The sequence below is a fragment of the Anas platyrhynchos genome, chromosome 11, assembly GCF_047663525.1.
Source record: "Anas platyrhynchos isolate ZD024472 breed Pekin duck chromosome 11, IASCAAS_PekinDuck_T2T, whole genome shotgun sequence".
In the NCBI taxonomy this organism is placed as follows: Eukaryota; Metazoa; Chordata; class Aves; order Anseriformes; family Anatidae; genus Anas; species Anas platyrhynchos.
In genome coordinates, this window is record NC_092597.1 from 6645882 (window position 1) to 6666657 (window position 20776).

General features: G+C 37.6%; 2 protein-coding genes across 10 annotated transcripts in view; one reads left to right on the top strand and one right to left on the bottom strand.

Annotated features, from left to right (window-relative positions):
- On the top strand, positions 1 to 9094 carry PIGB (phosphatidylinositol glycan anchor biosynthesis class B). Of its 2 annotated transcripts, XM_072043352.1 has the most exons (12): positions 1 to 742; positions 818 to 952; positions 1075 to 1193; positions 1414 to 1518; positions 1662 to 1792; positions 2378 to 2518; positions 2924 to 2975; positions 3398 to 3609; positions 4788 to 4852; positions 6913 to 7123; positions 7862 to 8042; positions 8604 to 9094. In XM_072043352.1, exons 1-12 carry the CDS (start codon positions 418 to 420, stop codon positions 8721 to 8723), a joined length of 1797 nt encoding a protein of 598 aa, XP_071899453.1. In that variant the 5' UTR covers positions 1 to 417; the 3' UTR covers positions 8724 to 9094. The 2 variants fall into 2 exon arrangements, with proteins under 2 accessions (XP_071899453.1, XP_071899454.1); XM_072043353.1 differs by lacking the exons at positions 1414 to 1518; positions 1662 to 1792 and having other exon boundaries at positions 818 to 1193.
- The window catches only part of CCPG1 (cell cycle progression 1), a 27322-nt gene continuing 8607 nt past the window's right edge, over positions 2062 to 20776 (bottom strand). For 3 of the 8 annotated variants that reach the window (XM_027467033.3, XM_027467028.3, XM_027467029.3), the window contains 5 exons: positions 17841 to 18095; positions 16949 to 16960; positions 14257 to 14366; positions 11803 to 13208; positions 9084 to 9837 (listed from right to left, as the gene is read on the bottom strand). In XM_027467033.3, the coding sequence (XP_027322834.1) occupies positions 9657 to 9837; positions 11803 to 13208; positions 14257 to 14366; positions 16949 to 16960; positions 17841 to 18095 (1964 nt within the window). In that variant the 3' untranslated portion in view covers positions 9084 to 9656. Of the gene's footprint in view, positions 4363 to 4556; positions 4964 to 6522; positions 7246 to 9083; positions 9838 to 11802; positions 13209 to 14256; positions 14367 to 16948; positions 16961 to 17840; positions 18096 to 20776 lie in introns of those variants that run through there. The other 5 variants (XM_027467034.3, XM_027467030.3, XM_072043351.1 and 2 more) reach the window with 4 other exon arrangements.

The window sequence follows — 20776 nt, forward strand, 5'->3', positions numbered from 1 at the left end:
TTCACACTCGGACACACGTACCTTAAAGCATTCAGATTTTTATGGGTATTTCCGCGCCCCTACAGGCCGGTACCGAGCGCGGTCCCGCCTCCTGCCGGCGGATCGCCGCGGGGCCGGGCCGGGCAGGAGGCGCCCTCTGGGGCCGGCAGGAGCAGGAGGGCAGCGGGAGGAGCCCCGCGCGGCTCGGGGGCAGGCGGCCGAAGCGGTCCCGGATCCCGCTGGCGGCGGGGACGCCGTCTCCTCACCGGGCGCCATCTCCTCCGGCTCCCTCAGGGCTTCTTCCCCGGCGCGGCGTCCGTCGGCGGCTGCTCGGGGGGCTGCTGGGCGCCGGGCGGCTGGAAGAGGGGCCGGTAGATGTAGAGCCCGCTGACCACGCCGAGCGCCACGGCCAGCGCCACCTGCGGCAGCCGCCCCCCCATGTTGCCGGCGGGGACGCGGAGCGACGCGGGCACGGGCACGGGCACGGGCACGGGCACGCAGCGACGAGGAGGGAAGGGCCGGCGCCGCCGCCCCGCTCCTGAAGGCCGGGAGGAGCCGCGCCGGGCAGCGCGGGAGGAGGAGGCGCAGCCGCAGCCGCAGAGGTCGCGCAAGCGCCGCGCCGCGGCCCCGGCGCCGCCCCCGCCGATGGAGGCCGCCGCGGGGCCGCTGCTGCCGCGGGGCCGGCCGCAGGCGGTGCGGCTCCGGCGGCGGCGCTCGGTGCTGTACGGGGCCGGCCGCGGGGCCGCCGCGCAGCCCGGCGCCGGTAAGCGGGAGGGAGGGCGGGCGGGGGGCCGCCGGCGGGGCGCGGGCCCTTCACCGGCGGGCGGTGCTTCCGCAGGCGCTGCCGGCGGGACCTCGGCCCTGACGGCGCTGGCGGTGGGCGTGCGGGTGCTGAACTGCGCCCTGGTGCGGAGCAGCTTCGTGCCGGACGAGTACTGGCAGGCGCTGGAGGTGGCGCACCGCCTGGCCTTCGGATATCCTTTGGCGGGGCGAAGCCGGCGCTCTGCTCCCCGGCCGGGAGGGCGAGCGGCCGGAGCGCGGCTGAGGCGGGGGCTCGCGGCCTCGGCCCGTCACGGTGCGTCCTTAACGTGCGCAGCTATGGGCACCTCACCTGGGAGTGGGCGCAGCGCCTGCGGGGCTCTGCCTACCCCATGCTCCTCGCCGGCCTCTACAAAGCCCTGCAGCTCCTGGGCAAGGACGACGTGCAGCTGCTGGTGAGTGGCAAACAAACGCAGCCGCTGCTTAGTTCAGGCAGAAGTACTAGCTAAAGAATCATATCGTTATATTTTAGTCACGGGGAGTTACAGAAATTCAGTAATTCACTTACAAGTTTTGTGTCTAAGTCGTTGACTAATGCAGTAGTGAACTTGAGCTCTTTGAACTCGGACTATAACAGATATTGCTGCAAGTGAAGTTTTGTCTTTGCTCACGTAGATATGGGTTCCTAGACTGGTGCAAGCAGTTTTGGCAGCTTTTGCTGATGTGAAGCTTTATTTATTAGTGAGACACCTTGAAAATGCAGAAACAGCAAAGTATGTGGTGAGTCTCAGACTTTAAAAATTTTTTTGCATGGTAATTAACACCGCTGCAGTGTGACCACTGGTAAAATGATGCGAAGTCAAGCTATAGAACTTGTTTTAACACATCTCCTTGTGCATCCCCTTGTTCACAATTATTTTCAGTACTTCTGCCAGCTGTGTTCCTGGTTTACATGGTATTCCTGTACCAGAACTCTTACAAACACCATGGAAACTCTTCTTACCATTTTTGCCCTTTACTACTACCCAATAAAAGGTTCCAAGATGGGGAGCAGGTGAGAAACTTTCTTCTAACAGTACTGATAATCTTTGGCTTGGGATAACAACACATACCATTTAAAATGCCGACTTCTGTCTTAGGATTTAAAGCAACCAAAAGACCTCACATAGCAAGTAGCACCAGCAACTGTGGTATTTCCTCTAGTTTTTTTTTTTTTGAAGTAGTGATATAGCTGGTATACAATATGACTATTCTCCAGTTATTTACCTGAAGTATCATTTTACAAAAAACCTTAAACTAAGGTTTAGAGGATTGGAGTTTGTGGTAACTTGAGAAAAGATAACAATTGTTTAGGTGCAGCCATAGATAAATTTGTAGTCACAACTTTCTTTACCAGCTATTTTAAAACAAGTATGCGCTCCTAATTAGTGACTCTATTGCTAATAAGACCGTTATGTAGCAGACAACCTTTCTAGTAAAACAAAGAACCTGCACTCAGAGAATCGGTTAGGTTATCTGGAGCATGCAGAACTTTGGGTCAGGGATATGACAATATTTATATTGAGGAAACATCACTATCTGCAAAATAATTGATCAGATCTTATGATAAGTTTACTTTTATTTTGTTCCCTCATTCTAGCTGCAAATATTTAACACTGATAGCACTTGCAATTGTTATCCGTCCCACCGCTGCTATCCCATGGATACCTTTGGTCTTCAGTCACTTTTTGCAAGAACAGAGGAAAGCAGACCTCATCCTACACAACTTCATTCCAGTTGGGTAAGTTCCTTCTGAATTTAAATTGACTGTTTGCACCTGTATCTTAAGATTGATTTTACCACCACATGCTGCAGCAGAGACAGAGGACTCAATACAAAAAAGCTGTTAAAACACGGGGAAAAAAAAAGTTTAAAGAAGAGTTGTGCTTCTTTGAAATGAATGTGTATGCTGTGTAGAGTCACAGAGAGATTTCCTAAGGACAAAAACACTAACATCATTCCAACTTATCCTGCTGTTATGCCAAGGATACTGGGTGATAGCAGACGGCCACTGTAAAGTGGCCATGAGTATGGATAATCCTACAAGAGTTTAGGAGTAACTTCAGCAAGTTTTGACAGCAATTTGGAGAACAGTACAATCTGATACATAAGCAATAGCAATGCAATCAACTCTCGTTTTTTTCAGATTGGTCACATTGGGAATCTCTTTAATAACTGACCGTGTGTTTTTTGGTGAGGTAAGCAGCTTTAAACTCAACTTACAAGACAAAGATTAATACTAACCATTTTAACACAGATGATGTGGACTTCTCTAAATCCTGTTATTTCTGTAGTTAGACTGTGTCTGGCCTATCTTCTGTAAGTATATCTGAAGTCATAAATTCTTAAACACTGACTTCTTAGTTATTTTAAATGACAAACTGTTACTTCAAATGAGCTCTTAGTAAATCAGTAGTTTTTAATGGTATACTGTAAACCTTATACACTTCCTTCTGTAACTACCAAAACAGGAAGTCTGTGATAAGAGATAGTAGAAAAGATGCAAGTATGAATGAAAATGTCACTTGAGGCTAATGATGACCGTATAATTCAATTTAGATGTTGATTTTTCAATTTGGATTTTTAACTTGTTTTCCCCTCCCTCCCTTGAACATCCCAGTGGGTCCTGGTTCAGCTGAACTTCTTGAAATTCAACGTGCTGCAGAATTTAGGAACATTTTATGGTTCTCATCCTTGGCACTGGTACTTGACCCAGGGACTACCGATTATCTTGGGTACCCATCTGCCTTTCTTTATTCATGGCTGTGTTCTGGCACCAAAAAGGTATCGCATCTTTCTAATGGCAGTGATCTGGACGGTGTTAGTATACAGGTAATTTCTCTTAAGTACAATTACAATCTTTTGCTAGTTGTGTTCTTTTCATCAAAGCTCATGTCCTCGCTACAACAAAGCATGGTATTCAGGTTAAACGATAGAAAATTTAAAACTATTCAAATACTTGAGAAAACGCAGTCAATTATGCAATAGTCTCTAGAATTGAAGGTAATACTACCATTTGTATCATTAGCACACACATGTGTTTAGTTAGACCCTGAAATAATAAAATAATTTGGCATGAAATTCAGTGGGAAATGGAAAAAAAAAACTCTGAATCACTTAAGAATCGTGTAAAGAATAACAGAACTGGTTAGGAAACCATTCACTAGACATCTGTTAATGAAAATACTCCATTATTTGCTTCTTTAATACATTCCCAATAAGGGTTTTTTTGACTTCTAAAACTTACTTCATTCACAAGTTTATACACACCTTTTAAGAACATTTATCACAGGGCTGGATACATCACTTGAAGAACTAGGAAAGAAGGTAAGCTGTTTCTAAAGCTTCAGTTAACTGTAGATTAAGCAGGAGACTTTCAGGCAGGAAAAGATACAGCAAGTTAGTAAATACTAAGTAGTAAACAGTATCAAACTACAGTAGTAACAATACAGCAAAACAGTAGCAAGGACACAAATATTGTCCTGTCTTTCAGTCCAGCCCCAAACTTCATGTAGATCTACTGGCTTTAGGCCTTTCTTGATTCCCTTAGTCTTGCAAGAACCTGTCTGGTTCCCATCACAAGTCCTGCCGTAATCCCACCACCAAAAAAAAAAATAAAAAATTGAATGGAGTGAAGTTGTATTAGCACAGGTGAACGTTACTTTGGGAGATACAAATGTGTACTTACATCTTAGCTCACCATCCACCCTTTTTCTTGCCTTTTATTACAGAAAAGTAATGGGTAAAGTATTTAGTATTCATAGAATCAGACAACTTCATTGCTCTATCACAGTAGCCAGGCACTTTTATTAATGTGTTATTTAAACTGATGAAATAATCTTAATTTGAATGCTCTTGTTACATTCTTAAAAAGAGATTACTCTAAATTGATAACATGCTTTTAAGTATGTCTAAGTGCTCTTATAGTCCTCCATGCTCTAAACATATTTTGTTAACAGAACTGATGTATTCAACTTTCTCTCTATAGTACCATATCTGTTTTATTACAGCACGTTGAGCCATAAGGAATTCAGGTTCATCTATCCAGTACTGCCATTTTGCATGGTTTTTTGCGGTAAGAATTTGGTTTTAAATGTCTTGCAACCTTTTGTGTATATAACGTTTACCCAAAGACAGGCAGTTAATACTGAATGTAGGTATTTGACAAAGGATTACTAGAAGTAGCCTAGAAAAAAGGATGAAGAACAATAAGTGACTGAAATACACATGAAGAAACCTTAGTATGGATAAAAGTATTTCCTACAAGAAAAAAAAATTGCTTCAGCAACTCCTAACTTTAATGCAGTGCCACTCTTACAGCAAATTTTGTTGTTTCCTTTGTAATATTTCTCCACTCACTTCTCTAAAGTATGCTCAGGCAATTGCATTTGAGTATGAAAAAACTCAAGTGTTCAGAAATTATTTTCTAGACCTGAATCTGGAGTAGCATCATCAACTAAGAGATGATGATAGTTCCTTTGTCTGCTCTTGACTAAACTCTAGGTGGAGTCTACTTCCCACAGCAGTTTGAGAACAGTTAACGTGATAGCTTTTTCCTTAAGGCATAGTACAGCAAGTTTGTTAAACCACAAACAACATCCCTAAACTAATGCAGTTAACTTTTAAATGAACTAAAGATAGCTTGCATGAACTGCTGAACTGGCATCTGACAACTGCAACCTTTTTATACAAAACAAAGAGCCTAATAGTTATTTTGCAGAAACAAAGGTATTAGCTAGACTACTATAATATCTGTACAAAGAGTCAAATCATGATGTAAAACTTAATCTACTAGAAAGTAATAAAGGAACAATTCAAATTTCTAGAACTTACGAAGCTAGATAGCTTTAACATAGAAGTTCAAAAACAGATCAGAGAAAATTGTAATTTTTTAACCTATTTTGTTAGTCTTAACAAAAGTTAATCTTAGTTCAGTAGCTTTGCTGCCAGAAACGATCAAATAAATAATGTCTTTGGTTAGTTCGGTGCTCAGTTCAGTAGCAGATTTAAGAAGAGCCAGTTCTACTTTACATGCAGGAAAATGTCCAGTCAGACCACTTCTTTGTTAATATGTCTCAGTTTTTACACCTATAATAGAATAATGTCACTTCCTCAATTAATCAAGAGAAAAGTATGATCTGGATACTTTTGTAAAGAAAAAGAATGACAGAATAGTTTTTGATAACTCAGTGATTGCAATGAGGTCTTGAAATTGCTCCAAACATTACAAATAAAAGTAGAAAAAAAGTTTGTTAATTTTCGATTCCTTTCTAAGTACACCTGAAGATAAATTAAAGCTATCTCACAAAATCAGCTAAAAATGCCTGTAACAGAATGTTTCCACATCTTTAAATAAGACTAAGTATCAGACTTTGTTTTCATCTGAGATATCTGCAATTTGTTAGAATATGGGCTGACTGAAGACTTCTTTAAAGTACTTGTGCTACACTACTGGCTTCTGAAACAGGCCTACTCTAACTTGTTTCTTTTGCTTCTGTAAAGGTGGTCACAGAGCTAGGCTGCATAAAACATTCTGTCTCATGATACTGACAGGAATGAATCACATTATCTCCCATCAGGAGAAATGTGTCTTCTTTCTATTACCTCCTTCAAGATAAGGAGTGAGAAGGGAATAAGCTTCTCCAAGGATGGTAGCTCACGAACAACTAACAGTAAGGATCATAACAAATGTATAAAGGGAATGCTATAGTTTCAGCATGCTGGAGATAAAGAATACCACAATCATACCAGAGCATGTGTTATCATTTATTCTGGCTCTACTTGGATGTGTGAATCACAACACAGTCGCTGTATACCATTCATCCAAAGTAATGGATGAACTATTATTTCCCCACCAAAAAAAAATAAATAAATAAAACTAAGCTCTAGAGAGATAAAACACTGGCTTCAAAGTTTTACTTCTGGACTCCAAAGGACAGATATGGATTTAACATTTACACTGTTAAATCCAACAGTAATGGATTCAAACACTAACCTATGAATTCCCATTTTCCAACAGTAAAGACTGCAGCATATTAAAACACTTCAAAGTACTGTTTTCAACTAATAGTTTTCAGAAGTACTATGCAGAATTAAGTTTTTGCTTATCATAAACTTACTTAAATGTTTCTCTAGGATTTTCTTTAAAACATCTAAAAGCATGGAAGAAGTCTGCAGCAAGCTTCCTGCTTGTATCAAACTTACTCCCAGCCCTGTATACAGGCTTGATTCACCAGAGAGGCACTCTTGATGTTATGAGTCACGTGCAGGAACTTTGTAAGGACTCTAACCAGTCACAAGCTTTTGTCTTCATCATGATGCCATGCCACTCCACTCCATTTTACAGGTAATAAAGTAACTAGCAGTTTATTATATTAAAATCCAGACATTTTAGCAGAAATTATGATTTTTTTTCCTAAACCTGTCTGAGCTGGATAAACGTAGGCAGGAAGATTGTTTTTCATACCACTAAAAAAAAAAAAAAATGAATACAGAAAATAAGCTAACTGTGCTTACGCCACAGAATTAGATTCACAGTCTACAGTTTTTGTAAAATAGCTTTGTATGAGGATATGCAGCAGACTTACAGTATTTCTTATAGCTTAATTGTGGTAACTTTTGTAGCAAAACTAGACTCATTGTTATAGTCAAAACATTTTAATTTTACCTTTACTTCTGCTGCTAGAAGGTAAAGAAATAAAATTAATAACATACAATCATAGAATTCACTATTCCAAGAAGTTTGTAATATATCCTGGAAAATAAACAACACATTGAAGCAGATACAAACCATGAAGCTGATGTGGAAAACTATCTTTCATTTAAGGAACTGATGCTTTGCAGAGGATGTTTGTATTCAGAAAAGTCTGCTTTCTGTGAACTGTTTAAAAGCACTCACAGCAGCTTAGAGCTGAATCTACTTTCTCTAATTCTGCTTTCATATGAAGTATAGAAGGGAAGAAAACATTGGCCGTGGAGGGGGAAGAAACCTAATTATTCATTTTTTTTTTTTTTGACTGATGTATTCTAGTCATTTCATGTCTTCATCAGTTTATTCTGAAGTTTGTTTTGTTTTTCTCCCTAGCCACGTTCACTGTCCTCTAAAAATGAGATTCCTTCAATGTCCCCCAGACCTAACTGGAAATGAAAGCTATATTGATGAAGCAGATGTGTTTTACTTAAATCCACTTGGCTGGCTTAATAAGGAGTTTTACAATGATACATTATTACCTAGTCACTTGATTTTCTTCAGCGTGCTAGAACAGGTATGGTAACTGCAGGATCAAACAAACTAGTTTTGATGTAAAGTTACAGGAGAAATTGAGAGAATTATAATTGAGATTTTTTAAGTATTGTCTTTAGCTTTTTTAAACACTTAAATGAAAACTGAACTGCCTAGTCCATAATACACTACAGATACCATCCTGGCAATACGTCCTTAACATTTGCACATGCCCTCCATATGAATTCTGCATGCCATAAAGTAAAGTTTTCTGGAAGAATTTTCCTCCTGTCATGTTAAAATAAATGCCTGTTCCCAGAATCATACACTTTTAAGTAAGAAACAATGACAAGCAAAAATGCCATTAGTCAGCATACCTCTTCCCCTCAATTCTTTTATGAGGGCCATGTACTCAAACAACAGCATCTGATGAAGACACTCTCCAGACAAGATCAAACAGAATAGCTCTCTGCCCCTCTGTAGCAGTTCTTCTTAAATAAGTGACAAAACTGCCAGGGGATTATTGAATTGATGGTTTCCAGAAGATTTTGAAACACTGAAATACAGTTTTTGAGCGTGGAAACTAATGTATGTTCATTTACAGGAAATATCATCATTTCTAGCTTTGAAGGGCTATGAGAAAACAGCCACCATCTTTCACACTCACGTACCTCAAGGACGAGTTGGAAGCCATATCTACATCTACAGAAGAGGACTGAAATGAGTCGTACCTGAAGATAAGTTTCTAGACTAATGACCTAATGAGATCAGTTTTCCATAGCAATAATATGCTTAGAAGATCTTTTACTGCAGAAAGGAGAGAGTAGTGAGTCTGAAACTGAGTAAGTCAAAATGGAAGGTTTGATTAGGCAACTATTGACTGTTTTGAAACGCAAAAACCTCTTCCTGAAGGCAACTTCAGTGGCAAATATGTCAGGGTGGGGGTGTTAACCTCTTACAACATTAGAGAACATCAGGAAGACCAAAGCTACCATATGACTACTTTAAACAAGAAATCAGACAAGACTGGACCAATTTATAGAACTATACAGCTATGCTATTTTTTTTTAATATAAATAAACTCTTTTACCCAGACTGTCTCTTTATTTTTCTTCCACAATATGCAGATATGCAAGATATTTCAAGTGCTTAAATCAGCAAGCTGATTAGAATGCAGCACAGCAAATTTTTCACAATTCAACAGGCTCTTGAACCACCCCCCGAAAGACAAGAAGCAAGTGTAAGATTACAACACACTAACAAGTACATTACCATAATGTAGACTTTTTTTTTTTTGAAGGATGAGATGAAGTTAGTATATCAAACACTGGAGTTAATTATTGATACATTATGCATGACTCAAGCTTGAACTACACTAATGGAATGCAATTAAGCATATTTTTCATATACAAGTCATTGCATGCCTAGTTTCTGTAACAATACCGCTGGCACCCAAATTCTTACCACTTCCATAGAACAGTTAAAGCAACAATACCAAGTATGCATATTAGAAAGCTTGACGTGTGCCTTTTAACAATTTGTAAGAAACAAATTATTTAGAGAAAAACTTGCATCTTGCTGCTTTCTTGAAAAACAATTAGTTTCCAGAGAGGAGGTCAATTATTAAATTGAATCTTTTTTTTTTTTCATAAATTACTTAGTATTTTGGATCAAAGGGTAATTGCCCCAATTCTATTTCAAGATTTGCCATGTGTCTTCCATTAGTGCGACCATGTTTATGCCATTTACCTTCTCTTTTATTACGATGGTGGTACTTCTGAGCTTGTTTTTCATGTCTGGTATTTTCAGTTTGTGTAAAAGAAGGCCTTTTAGGTCGACTGCAAGGAGTAAACAAAAACTTATTACAACTCGTATGAAAGCACTTTTTAAAAGCATTTTGAAATACAATTACATTATCAAGAACAGCTTTTAGCATGCTGAGGTGAAAAAAATAGTATTAAGTAGTCCTTTCTCTTGCAAGAAAAACGTGCAGGATTTTTGTTGCTGTTTCTGTTTGTTTTTAACCATCATTGAGATGGTATACTTAAAAGAAATTCTTTCTAAAAATAAAACTGCTTTGAAGCAGGCTTCCTAAATTTCTTTGTAGAATAAAGCCAGGTGAATAGCTGTTTGAGTATCCCTACTGTGATGCTTGAGTGGAGATCTCAATCTGGTTTTAAGCTATTCTATTATATTCTGCTCTGTAAAAGTAATGAAAACTTTATAAACCCCAATGCCTAAAAACATGTACTTTAGAGGTTCTCCAGTGTGCAAGTATAATAAATACATTTCTATGGGAAGGAGTGGTGCTGACAAAAGACAGCTGCTCACTTATTGCCATTTGTGATGCACAGAGTGCCATTACACTGTATGCTGTTATTCTGTCACTGGAGTCTAAGCTTCTGCTAAACTGAGCTAAGGCTATTTTCATCCATCCTCAGGATCATACAAAATACTTTATGACACAATCAGTAAATGTATTTGAAGCTTTGCTTCTCTGCAAACTGAAGTGCTTAAAAATAAACTGCCTAATTAAAAATTAGTAACACATTAGTAAAAAGCACTTGAACTATAAATAAAAACAACTGAAGTCATGTAGCAACCAAAACACCACATTTGAAAAGGCTACTTGGTAACTGATAGAAACATCCTGACAGTTCAACCGTCACTAAGAGGAGGTCCAACCTCACATAGCATGTAGTAACCCCAAAATAGTTAAGTATTCAGACCTCCTGCTGCAATAAACACATAAAATAGTAAATAATACACATCCAAAAGATAAACACAACTGAAGAAATGCACCTCAATCTAACTATTCAATATGTGTTGTGCTGAATACCAGAGGGAAAAGTTCCATTATGTCTTCAAAGACAATTACTAATTTATACATGTAATGCACTAGAAGTTCACATACAGCATTTTTTCCTACCTGCTCAGAATAAACATTAGCACAAAAGACCATATAACCAATTTAGTAACAGCCATGAAATTAAAAGCCACAGAAAATATAGACATTTAATTATTCCAGAAAGAGCAAGTTCCACACTATATATTAAGGCTGCTTGCTTAATTTTCTTCACCAAAGTCTATGCAGTAGAAACAGTCCATCATCTCTAGCACTTTTGGGCCAGTCAGACTACCACAACTACTCTGCAGAAACCCTGAGAATACCATTAGATACAGGAAAGCAATGCAGGCAACAGTACTTGCCAAGGACATTTGTAAGCAAGTCTGAACAAATTTTAGTCTGGGCCAGGATCCCAACTAGAGTCTGCTATTTGAGCAGCCTTGATCTGGGGATTAAGACCAGCTCAGTACTATACTAAGTAGTGAAACTCCTAAAAGCCAGCAGGGAAGATCCCTGACAGAACAGGACTTTAAGACTGCCCAAATACATCCAAAAACCTTCTAATTCAGGGAAGGACAACAGGGAGCCTTAGTTAACGCTTCTCATGAGATTGCCTGTCTGATGAAATGAAAAGCTCTCATACGTGTTGAGTCTAAAGTAACCCTACCCGCAGCTACAGTTTTCTAAAAGACTCTGTGGAAATTTTGATTGTGCTATGTACAGTGGATCTGTAGTACCTCATATATATATAAATTTTTTTTTTTTTGAAGTGGGTTAGGAGGGTACGAGAGAAGAAGGGCACGGGAATGTTAGTGTGGGAGGTACACTCTAGTATTTCCGCCACTGAGTCCTTTATATACAACTGTGACTAGAAAAAAATCTATTAGAACACCACCACTAGTTGTTTTTACAAAGACTACATTTCATTAATAGTTCAGGAAACATTGAAACAAACCTGGGTCCATATTGGGGTGAATTATCATACTGAAAGTAGTATCTGTAGACGTACTTGTCCAAATCATCAAAAACGTTTTCATTCTTACTTTGGTATTCCTTCATATCTTCCAGATAATCCTTGACATCATTAACAAAATCAGTGAACAGCATCTGGTCATGTATAAAAAGCCCATTATGAAAAAACTTATTGATGAAATTTTCTAGTTCTCTCCAGTGATGGAAGTTATGTACAACTTGTTGCAAATACTTTTTCATTAGCCGATGAAATTCATCTACCCTAATAGGATCTGATACTCTGTTAAAGAGACTAATGAATTCTTGATGAGCACATTCAAAAATACCAGAACAGCCTTTTAGGACAAACTGATGTCTTCTGTTACACAAAGGATCGTTAAGACATTTGTCTGAACCTGCATCTTTTTCAAATGTCGTAAACTGATGTTTTCTTCCATCTTTGAAATCTTTTGACATGTGAGGTCCCCTGTAATGCATGTTCTTCAGATTCTCATAAGAGTTATGCTCTCGGTAAAAAGTTCGAGCTTTCTTGTTTGCCTCGTACTTTTTATCATTTGACTTCTTCTCCTTTTCATCAAAGATGTTTTTTGTGGTATCTTTAAAGTGTCTGAATGTAGACTTTACAGAATCAGAGAATTTTTTCAGGTTTTCTTTCACTGCTTCTTTAGCCTGCTTAATCTTCTCTTTATGGTGTCTAACAAACTCTTTGGTGGAATTTTTCATAGCATCAAAAGTTTCTTTAACTGAGCCAAAAAATGATTCCTTTGATTTCTTTTTCGACTTACTTTGCCCTTTAGCACCTTTCTTTTGTCCCTTTTCATTCATTTCTTGTTTTTCAGTTTGATCTTTTGCTTCAACATACAGCTTCTCCCATAAGTCAGAGCGTTGTTGCTCAAAATTTAGCTTTTTTTCTAGTTCTGCTAGTCTTCCTCGCAGAGTTTCTATTTCTTGATTTTCTCTTAATGTATCATCATCAGCAACATTGTCAGGCGTTTGACGAGAACCTAGCTGTTCTAGTTCTTTTTTCAGAGCTTCTGTAACACGACGTTCTTTGTCCAATTCTCTCCTTAACATCTGTGCTTCAGCAAAGAGTGTTTCCTTTTGTCTAAGAAAGTTATGATTTCTTTGCTTTTCCTCTTCCAAATGTTCCCTTAGTTTCTGGTTTTCCATGACAATAGACTCAGTACTAGTACCTTTATCTTCCAAGTTTCTGATTTGTTGTCTTAGTTTTCTTAATTCTTCCTGAAGTGAAGCCAAAGCTTTTTCTTCCTTCTCTAGGGATTCTCTTAAGTGTTGATTTTCTGCAGCAAGACTTTTTTTGTGCAATTCAAAGGATTTCTTTTCCATCTCAGTAGAAGTCAAACATGTGGAGAGATCTCCCTTAAGCAACTAAGGCAAACAAGCAAAACATAGTATGATTAGAATTGTTACAATTTTAGCTAGCAAAATAGAAGACCAAGGTAAACCCAGAAGAGTTCACTTGTCATTTTGGCTGAAGTGACACATGTTGCAGCAGGATACAAAAATAGAGCTATGTGTGTGTGTGCATCTCTGAGATAAACACACAAACACTTTCTTGACAACACAGACCATGTGAGAGGCTCCCACTTCCAACCAGAGGTCATCACCCCTTGTGTTTTACTGATTTAAATAGCTGAAAGATAGTAAACCGTATACTTGAAGTGATACATCTTAAAACAAAATGAAAGTGTGCATGCTGTTTATGCCTAGCAATCAGGGTTTACATACAAAAACAAATACATGAGCAGAAGCAAGGATATTAAGCAATTCAGCAGGAGAAATTGATCTTGAATCAACTTTGTTGCTGAAAGAATGTTTTCATGTAACCATACGCTAATACATGAGGATACTCCCAGTCTCTTAGTATACAAACACTAGAGTTAAACAACGTGTATCGCATTAACTGCTGCTGTCAGCAACATTAGAAAAAAACACTCCACACACAAAGCACTTCCTAGTCTTCTCTCTGAATTATCTGAAGCTGAACAAAAAATCTGGGTTGTCGAGTATTTGAAAAATGAATAACCATGAATAATTTAAAAAGCAAAGTTGTAAAACTGTAAGTTCAACCAAAATAGTTTTTTTTACCAGCACAGTTCTATTTCTCCTGTCTTTATAAATGACAACCTAGCATTATGTCACAGGGAAGAAGATGGTCTCTAGAGCCAGGTAACTCCCAGACAACTACTAGGACTGCGTACATAAAAAAAACTATGGTTAAACACATATCACTAATAAATTTCATCAAATTACAAAATATGTCAATAATTCAGTGGAACTAAAAATGACATTCTCAAAAGGAATGTATTAAAAATAAATACATAATGCATTTGTGTGATAATTTCACTTTCTGTAAACTACACACATATAATGACAGACAAATAATCACACGACTTCCAGCTAAACTCATACCTACCCCCACTTTATCTCCTTGCTCTTGTTGGCACTGGTAAAGGTCATCTTTCATATCTTTTAATTCACGTGTCTTTGTTACCAGCTGCTGACGTTTCTGGATCTGTATTGTACCTAAAAAGATAAAAACTTTTTGATATTCTCACTTACAGCAGTTACAAGGAAAATATGAACAGATAAATCTAAGTATCATCTTCATATTCCCTGCAAATTCAGAAGCATTCTTACCTTGCTTTTTCTGCCTAGTACTTACTAGTAAGACTTAATAATTTTGTTACAGCTAAACAGTTAAAAATCTTTCTCACAGCTAAAACCAGATTGTAATATACTGATTCTTTTTCTTCCAACAATAAACAATTTCTCAAACAGACCCATCAATTCTCCATTAGTCCCATTCGAGGAGAACAAAAAAAAAAATTTAGGAACACTATATGCAAAAAAAAAAAAAAAAAAGGCAGGAATGAATGTGTGTAAGGTTTCTTGTTTTTTCAGTAACATGCAAGACAATATAGACAGAAGGGAGCACATTAGTCCACAGATTATCTGTTTCAGAACTACAACATTTACTGTTAAATAAAGTTACATAAAAAAGATAATATCAGCACAGTATTTAAATTTCCATGTAGAAACACAATTCTTAAACATTTCTCACAAAGCAGCAAGTATCTCTAGGTTTTGTCCTTGTCATTCTTATCCATAAGAGCAAAGTCTGAAGAGTCAGCAAATACCCGTCTTCTCAATTGTCAGAAGAAAGCTGAGGTTTTATTTATTTCTGAAAAAAATACCTTTATTGCACTAGCCACCAATATTTTCTCTTAGTTAAAACTACTTTACTAGTGCTTCCCTACCTATACAGGTTCTGTAAACATGATGTAGTTTTCAGGTCTTCACTTTTAGGTGTCTCTTGAATTGACGCTACAGCAAATGGCAACAGTAAGGTTTAGGTATTTCTTTCAAAATCAATGCAGGGTGTGCAGTTTTTCCTCTATATCTGTATTATTATTATTATTATTATAGAGAAGAAATTCCATAAATACTATTACACGGAGGTATTTTTTTTTTGTGCTCTCAATTTCTGTTTAAGATATTCTCAAGTATGAACTTTAAAAAAAAGTACTCTAAACCAAGTTGAACCTCAATAGTTCAATACAGCTAAGGGAAAGCAACCTCTTTACAGCAATGATTTTCAGTTTACAGTGTCCTGATGGACATTCATAGGAAGCAAAGATCCTTGCATAAGTGAATTTAAATACACTGAGAGTAAATTTGTTTTTCTTATTTATGTTTTTAGATATGTTTTAATTAGTCCATGGCTTTTAAGAATCTGAAAGATCATCATTTAGTGTAAGGAGTTCATGTTAAGTGGCAATTGAATTACAGATAGAGAATCAAACTCTATCCCTCTCCTTGTCAAGACAGATTTAGATACAGTACCAGCTGGAGACAAACCCATCAGTGAGGAATATTACCTCATCACATCCTTTTTTACAGTGTCTTTGCTACCATTTCCATGTTGCTGATTTGTCATTTTGCTTACTCTAAGTCACAACATCCTTCAGATTCTTTAAGTAATCTACCCAAATCTCAAGCATTAGGGCAATGTTTCCTTTTATGGTTTCTGCTTAAAGAAAATAAATTAACTATCTGAATGTCCGCAAGGAAACTGTCTTCTGGCTAGAGTTCCCTAACTTCAGCTTTTCCTGTTACATGTTGTTCCTGGAAAGCTTGCCCTCTCTCAGATCTCCTTTCTAGAGCATCACAAAGCCAGCTAACTCAGTTTTTTATACCAATAAGAACACAATTATTAAAATGTAATCCTACTCTTCTTCTAAATCTTAAAAAAAATAAAAATAAAAAAAAGAAGAAAAATGTGATGAATCTTAAAGAAGCAGCTCTGGAGCTCTAGCTAAAAAGGAAAACACTATCCTAGTACTGATTAAAAAAAAAAATAATTCCTTAAAAAGTGACACCCTACAATTCTCTAACACGTCGACTAGCCTAGCATTAAGAGACTGCTATGGTATACTCCCTTAGAAGATAGATTTCTCTTTGCAAATATGTTTTAAAGAACAAAAATCACACCTAAAACAGAAAGCAGGGTTTGATTTCCCTTCTAGTGGCAGAAAGATGAGTCACCACATAATCCCAAAGAACTTTCACTCAAATTAAAAACTAAAGGCACACAGAGCTGCTTTCTCTGCTGAAAAGCTATCAGTGATGTCAATTTCTGTTTAGAAGATTCAACAGGTTAAATTGAATTCTTAGTATATTTATCACCCCTTGTACATTTCCAAAATATATTTCTCATTCATACATCTGCAAATTCTTTAAAAGCATGGTATTTATCATTAGCTTCAATTTAAATTTGGTGAAATGATGAGCAGAAGTGAAACCTCAAGTTACCAGAGCAAAACATTATCAGAGATCCTTCTAGTCACTCTGTTCTTCTCTGCTTCTAGCATGCCGATGTTTATTGCTATTACTTGCTGCAACTGCTAAATAAGAAGTATTTTACATGACTGCATTAGTCACGCACACAATGCTGCATACACTAGTAGTTCCTAAGATTCAGTTATCGTGTTTTATATCACTATGCATACACAGGTATGAGTGTGTAAACATACATACATGCACACTATTTAATTATTAAACCTGAATGCAAGCACAGCACCCACAGTATCACTCATGACTCTTACCTTCAGGTTTACCTAAGACGGAAAAAAACTGCGTCAAGTGAAAATTAGCCTTTCAAAGTAAGTGTCAAAATTCAGACTCCTAACAATTAGTCAAAATCAAATCCAGTTACAGTTACAATCATATTCCCAGTCCCAAACTGAATCACAAGTATTACTAAGGCACATTTCATACACAACCAGAACTATTCATGAAAAATGACTACTAAGAAATAAACACCCTCTCTTTTTTTTATCATATCACACAAATCTTACATGATCAGGATTGCACTCCACAGATTTAGATCAGTAACGAGTTCTGCTAATTTGTTAAATGTAGCAACGATCTGTAATGTTAAACTTTGGGCAAAGCACTGAACACGGAAAAATTGCTGCTATTGCAGACTCCTTAAGTCACTCTAGAATTGCAAGGACACATACAGCTTATTTTCCTCCACTGGAGAGAGAATAATATTGATACTGTAAACTCCTGTAAAAAAAATATGCTTTGCTTTGACGTTTACCAGATGAATACAAATAGGACAAAAGCCTGAAATGACTTTCTGAACACTAGTGGGAATGATAAGCACTACCATAAATCTACTTCAAAAGAAAAGATGTGAAAAATTAAGTGTAGACACTGCAGTATGAGAAAATGCAGAAAGATCTACCTGAAAGAGTGAACAATATTTAATTTATTTTTATTTGCTTTAATTTGAATGTAATTACATTAAATACACTTGCACTGCTGAAGGGCCTCTCTATTTTCTACACATTAGCTGTTAATTCATCTCAGTTGTAGGTTCCAGGTTTAGATTTTTAGCATAGAATGAGAAAAATTAGATTCAAAAATAAAATGGTATTTGCTACGTATGCACACTCTTGGCTCTATGTATTTTACTTTCTATAAACTCACCATAGAAGTGTCCAAAGCCCATGCTGATGGCAATCACCAACGCTAGTATGATGCATCTATTCAGGCCGCTACTGAACTGGCGCTTATGCTGCTCTTCTCTAGGAGGTTCGGACTCCGGGTCAGCAGGGGATCTGCTCTCAGCCTCGGAGCTAGAGATCAGCCGCTTCTTAGCCCGACGTCTTCGCACTGTGGGACTGGTCTGATTGCTAGTTTCATCGCTACTTGATTCATCATTGCTAGCCTGAGATGAAAAAACTGGAAAACAACATAGAACAGTCTTTAAAATGCATTAATTGGTGTTATAAAAATAATTGAAGTACAAAAATTCATCTTATTCACACAAAAACGTAGTGGGCATTCATCTCAGAGAATATTTATAAAAAAAAATTCTTGATGTGACAGCTTGCACCTGATATCATATACAGAATGTTTGATATCCAAAGTTAAAAATCATTTTTAACATTAATTAACATTACCAGGAAAAACTGTCTGACACTTGCCCACACCTTGTAATTCACCCACTAGAAAGCATTTCTTTTAGACAATGCCACTTCTTTAAAATATCCACATGTACTGCTTCTGCAAATTCTTGCAAAGTAGAAAAGTTAAGAACTCAGATTTCCTTCACTTACAGATACTCAGATTCACCTACTTCATAACAAGAGCAACAGTTTCTACAAGAAAGCCTCCTAAAAAGATGTAGCCATTGTTTTACTGTAGTGCCTCAAACTTCATTCTGTGATCAACGTGCAGCTGCAGACAAAAATTTCACTGAAGTTCCATTCACGTAGCTGTTGTAACTGTTGTAAATATGCTACCTGTATATATAACTTTTTAACCACCTTTCAGGAAAAAAAAAAAAAAAAAAAATTTTTCAACAAATCCTGCACAGGAAAAGAGCCCCTTGGGTGCCTCTGTGTTTGTCACTGCCTAACGCCCTGGGCCCACAACACTGATTACCTGACTGATGTTTTAGAATGATGGATCAACCAGGGTTTGAGATAAGCACAAGTTTTAACTACACAAATCATCTTCCAAGCTTTTTTTGTAGAATGGTATTTATGATACCGTTTGTACGTTTGTGTTCCTACAGCCCAAAAGCCTTACATTCTAACTGAGAAAACAACAACAGAGCCAGAACTGCTTATTGCTATTAACGGTACAAATGCTTACTATGAGTACTGTAAATAAATATAATCCAGTATACTAAAAATGATTATTTAATCTCTCTCCTTTGAAATCATAAGCTTCAAGCATAAGGCAAATATAAAAGGGAAGCAGCGGCAGGATGAACAGCTTCCAAATATGTATCTAGTTCACACGCCTGAAAGAGACTCAATGTGATCAATGAAGCCTCCAGCACGTAACAAAGCGCTCCTGCTTGGACAGTTCTCAGTTTGATGTCTGCAACTACACAAAGCTAATACCCCTTCCAGAAACACCTTGTTCATTCCCTCATGAGAGATCATCAAGTTTAGAAATATTAATAGAGTTACTGTCCTTGAACATTTCACTACTGAAAACCAATTTTTTGAGCAAAGTCACGCACACATCACTGAATAGACAAGAATGTCAAGCAATGCCACAAGTAATCTATAAAAACCATTACCAATTAAGATTTTTTCATGGAAAAAATAATCCAATTTAGCAGAAGTGATTACATCAACCTCACAGAAGACTACCAATTAGTATCTGAAATACATGTCTAATTTCTGACTCCATGGACAAGCACCATGTTAGATTATGGAAGATTATTTCCTTCTTACTACATATTAGTCAAACGAGACATTATGATTAAGACAAATCACTTAGCTACCTGACATGCAAATTCTTAAATTAGTTTATATAACTTGTCTGAAAGTACATTATTTTAGAATAACTCATTTAACCAGTTGCATACTTCCCCAATTCTGGGCAATACAGACAAACATTCAGATCCCGGTCAGGACAGAGGCGTTAGTTTTTTAAATAAAAATGCAGAAGTCAGAAGTTATAAAGGATTATATAGACATACTTAGTAAGACAGGTGTTATTATTGCTTCTTTGTGTGTTGCGAAGCATTTTTCCCCCCAACAACCAAAGAAAATTAAGCATATGGAATACAAATGTGGTTAAGCAACAAGAAGCTCTTAACCAAATAGGATTTATATATATATAGTGGAGAGCAAAGAACAGGAAAAAAAAAAAGCCAATCAAAAAGCAAAGAAAAAAGCTACAAGAAGTTTAGAGTCATTGCTAAGCAGATACTGACAAGCTGTCAATGACATTGCCTTACAACTGCTGAAAGAATTCAGTACAAAGCCACACTAACAAGATGAGAAAGAGTATAAAGGAAACAAAGTGTGATCACAGTAGCAATCGAAAATTCTAGCTTCTGCTACGATTTTAAAACACAAGATGTACACTTGAAAACAGATGATAATGACAATGTCAGTTAACAATGTGATTTTCTTTGGCATTTCTGTACAGATACATCTGAAGCGTAGACATAACTTGCATACTGAAATAAGTGCTTTTGCTCAGTTAACTTACTTCATTCATGAAGCTGTTTGCATGGTTAGGACAGCATAAACTACAAAGGAATGGTTTCCAAATGCAAGCGTAGAATAAAATCCTCATAGGATGTTTTAGTATCTACATAAGGAAAAAGTAAAGCTCATCTTTTTCCAAACCAATAGAAAACTCAACAAGAAGTAGACGGCAAGTATTGCTATTTGTAGAAAATGGCATAAAAACTTGGACTGCTAAACCTTTGGCATTTAAAATGAATGCAAAAGTGCTCCAGACATTCTATATAGTGCTTGGTCAATTAAACACAGAGTACTAGAGACCATGCTGGAATCAGCTTTAGAAGGAAGAAATTGTTTTTATCAGTCACACAGATTTGGAATTCAACAAGTAACATTCTCTGGTCAAGCATACATACTAATACGTAT

Bases quoted from the DNA above. Each gene is read 5' to 3' on its own strand.
- PIGB (XM_072043352.1), top strand. From the start codon at position 418: ATGTTGCCGGCGGGGACGCGGAGCGACGCGGGCACGGGCACGGGCACG. The intron at 1,519-1,661 runs GTGAGTCTCAGA...AATTATTTTCAG, and splicing joins CAGAAACAGCAAAGTATGTG to TACTTCTGCCAGCTGTGTTC. The intron at 8,043-8,603 runs GTATGGTAACTG...GTTCATTTACAG, and splicing joins TCTTCAGCGTGCTAGAACAG to GAAATATCATCATTTCTAGC.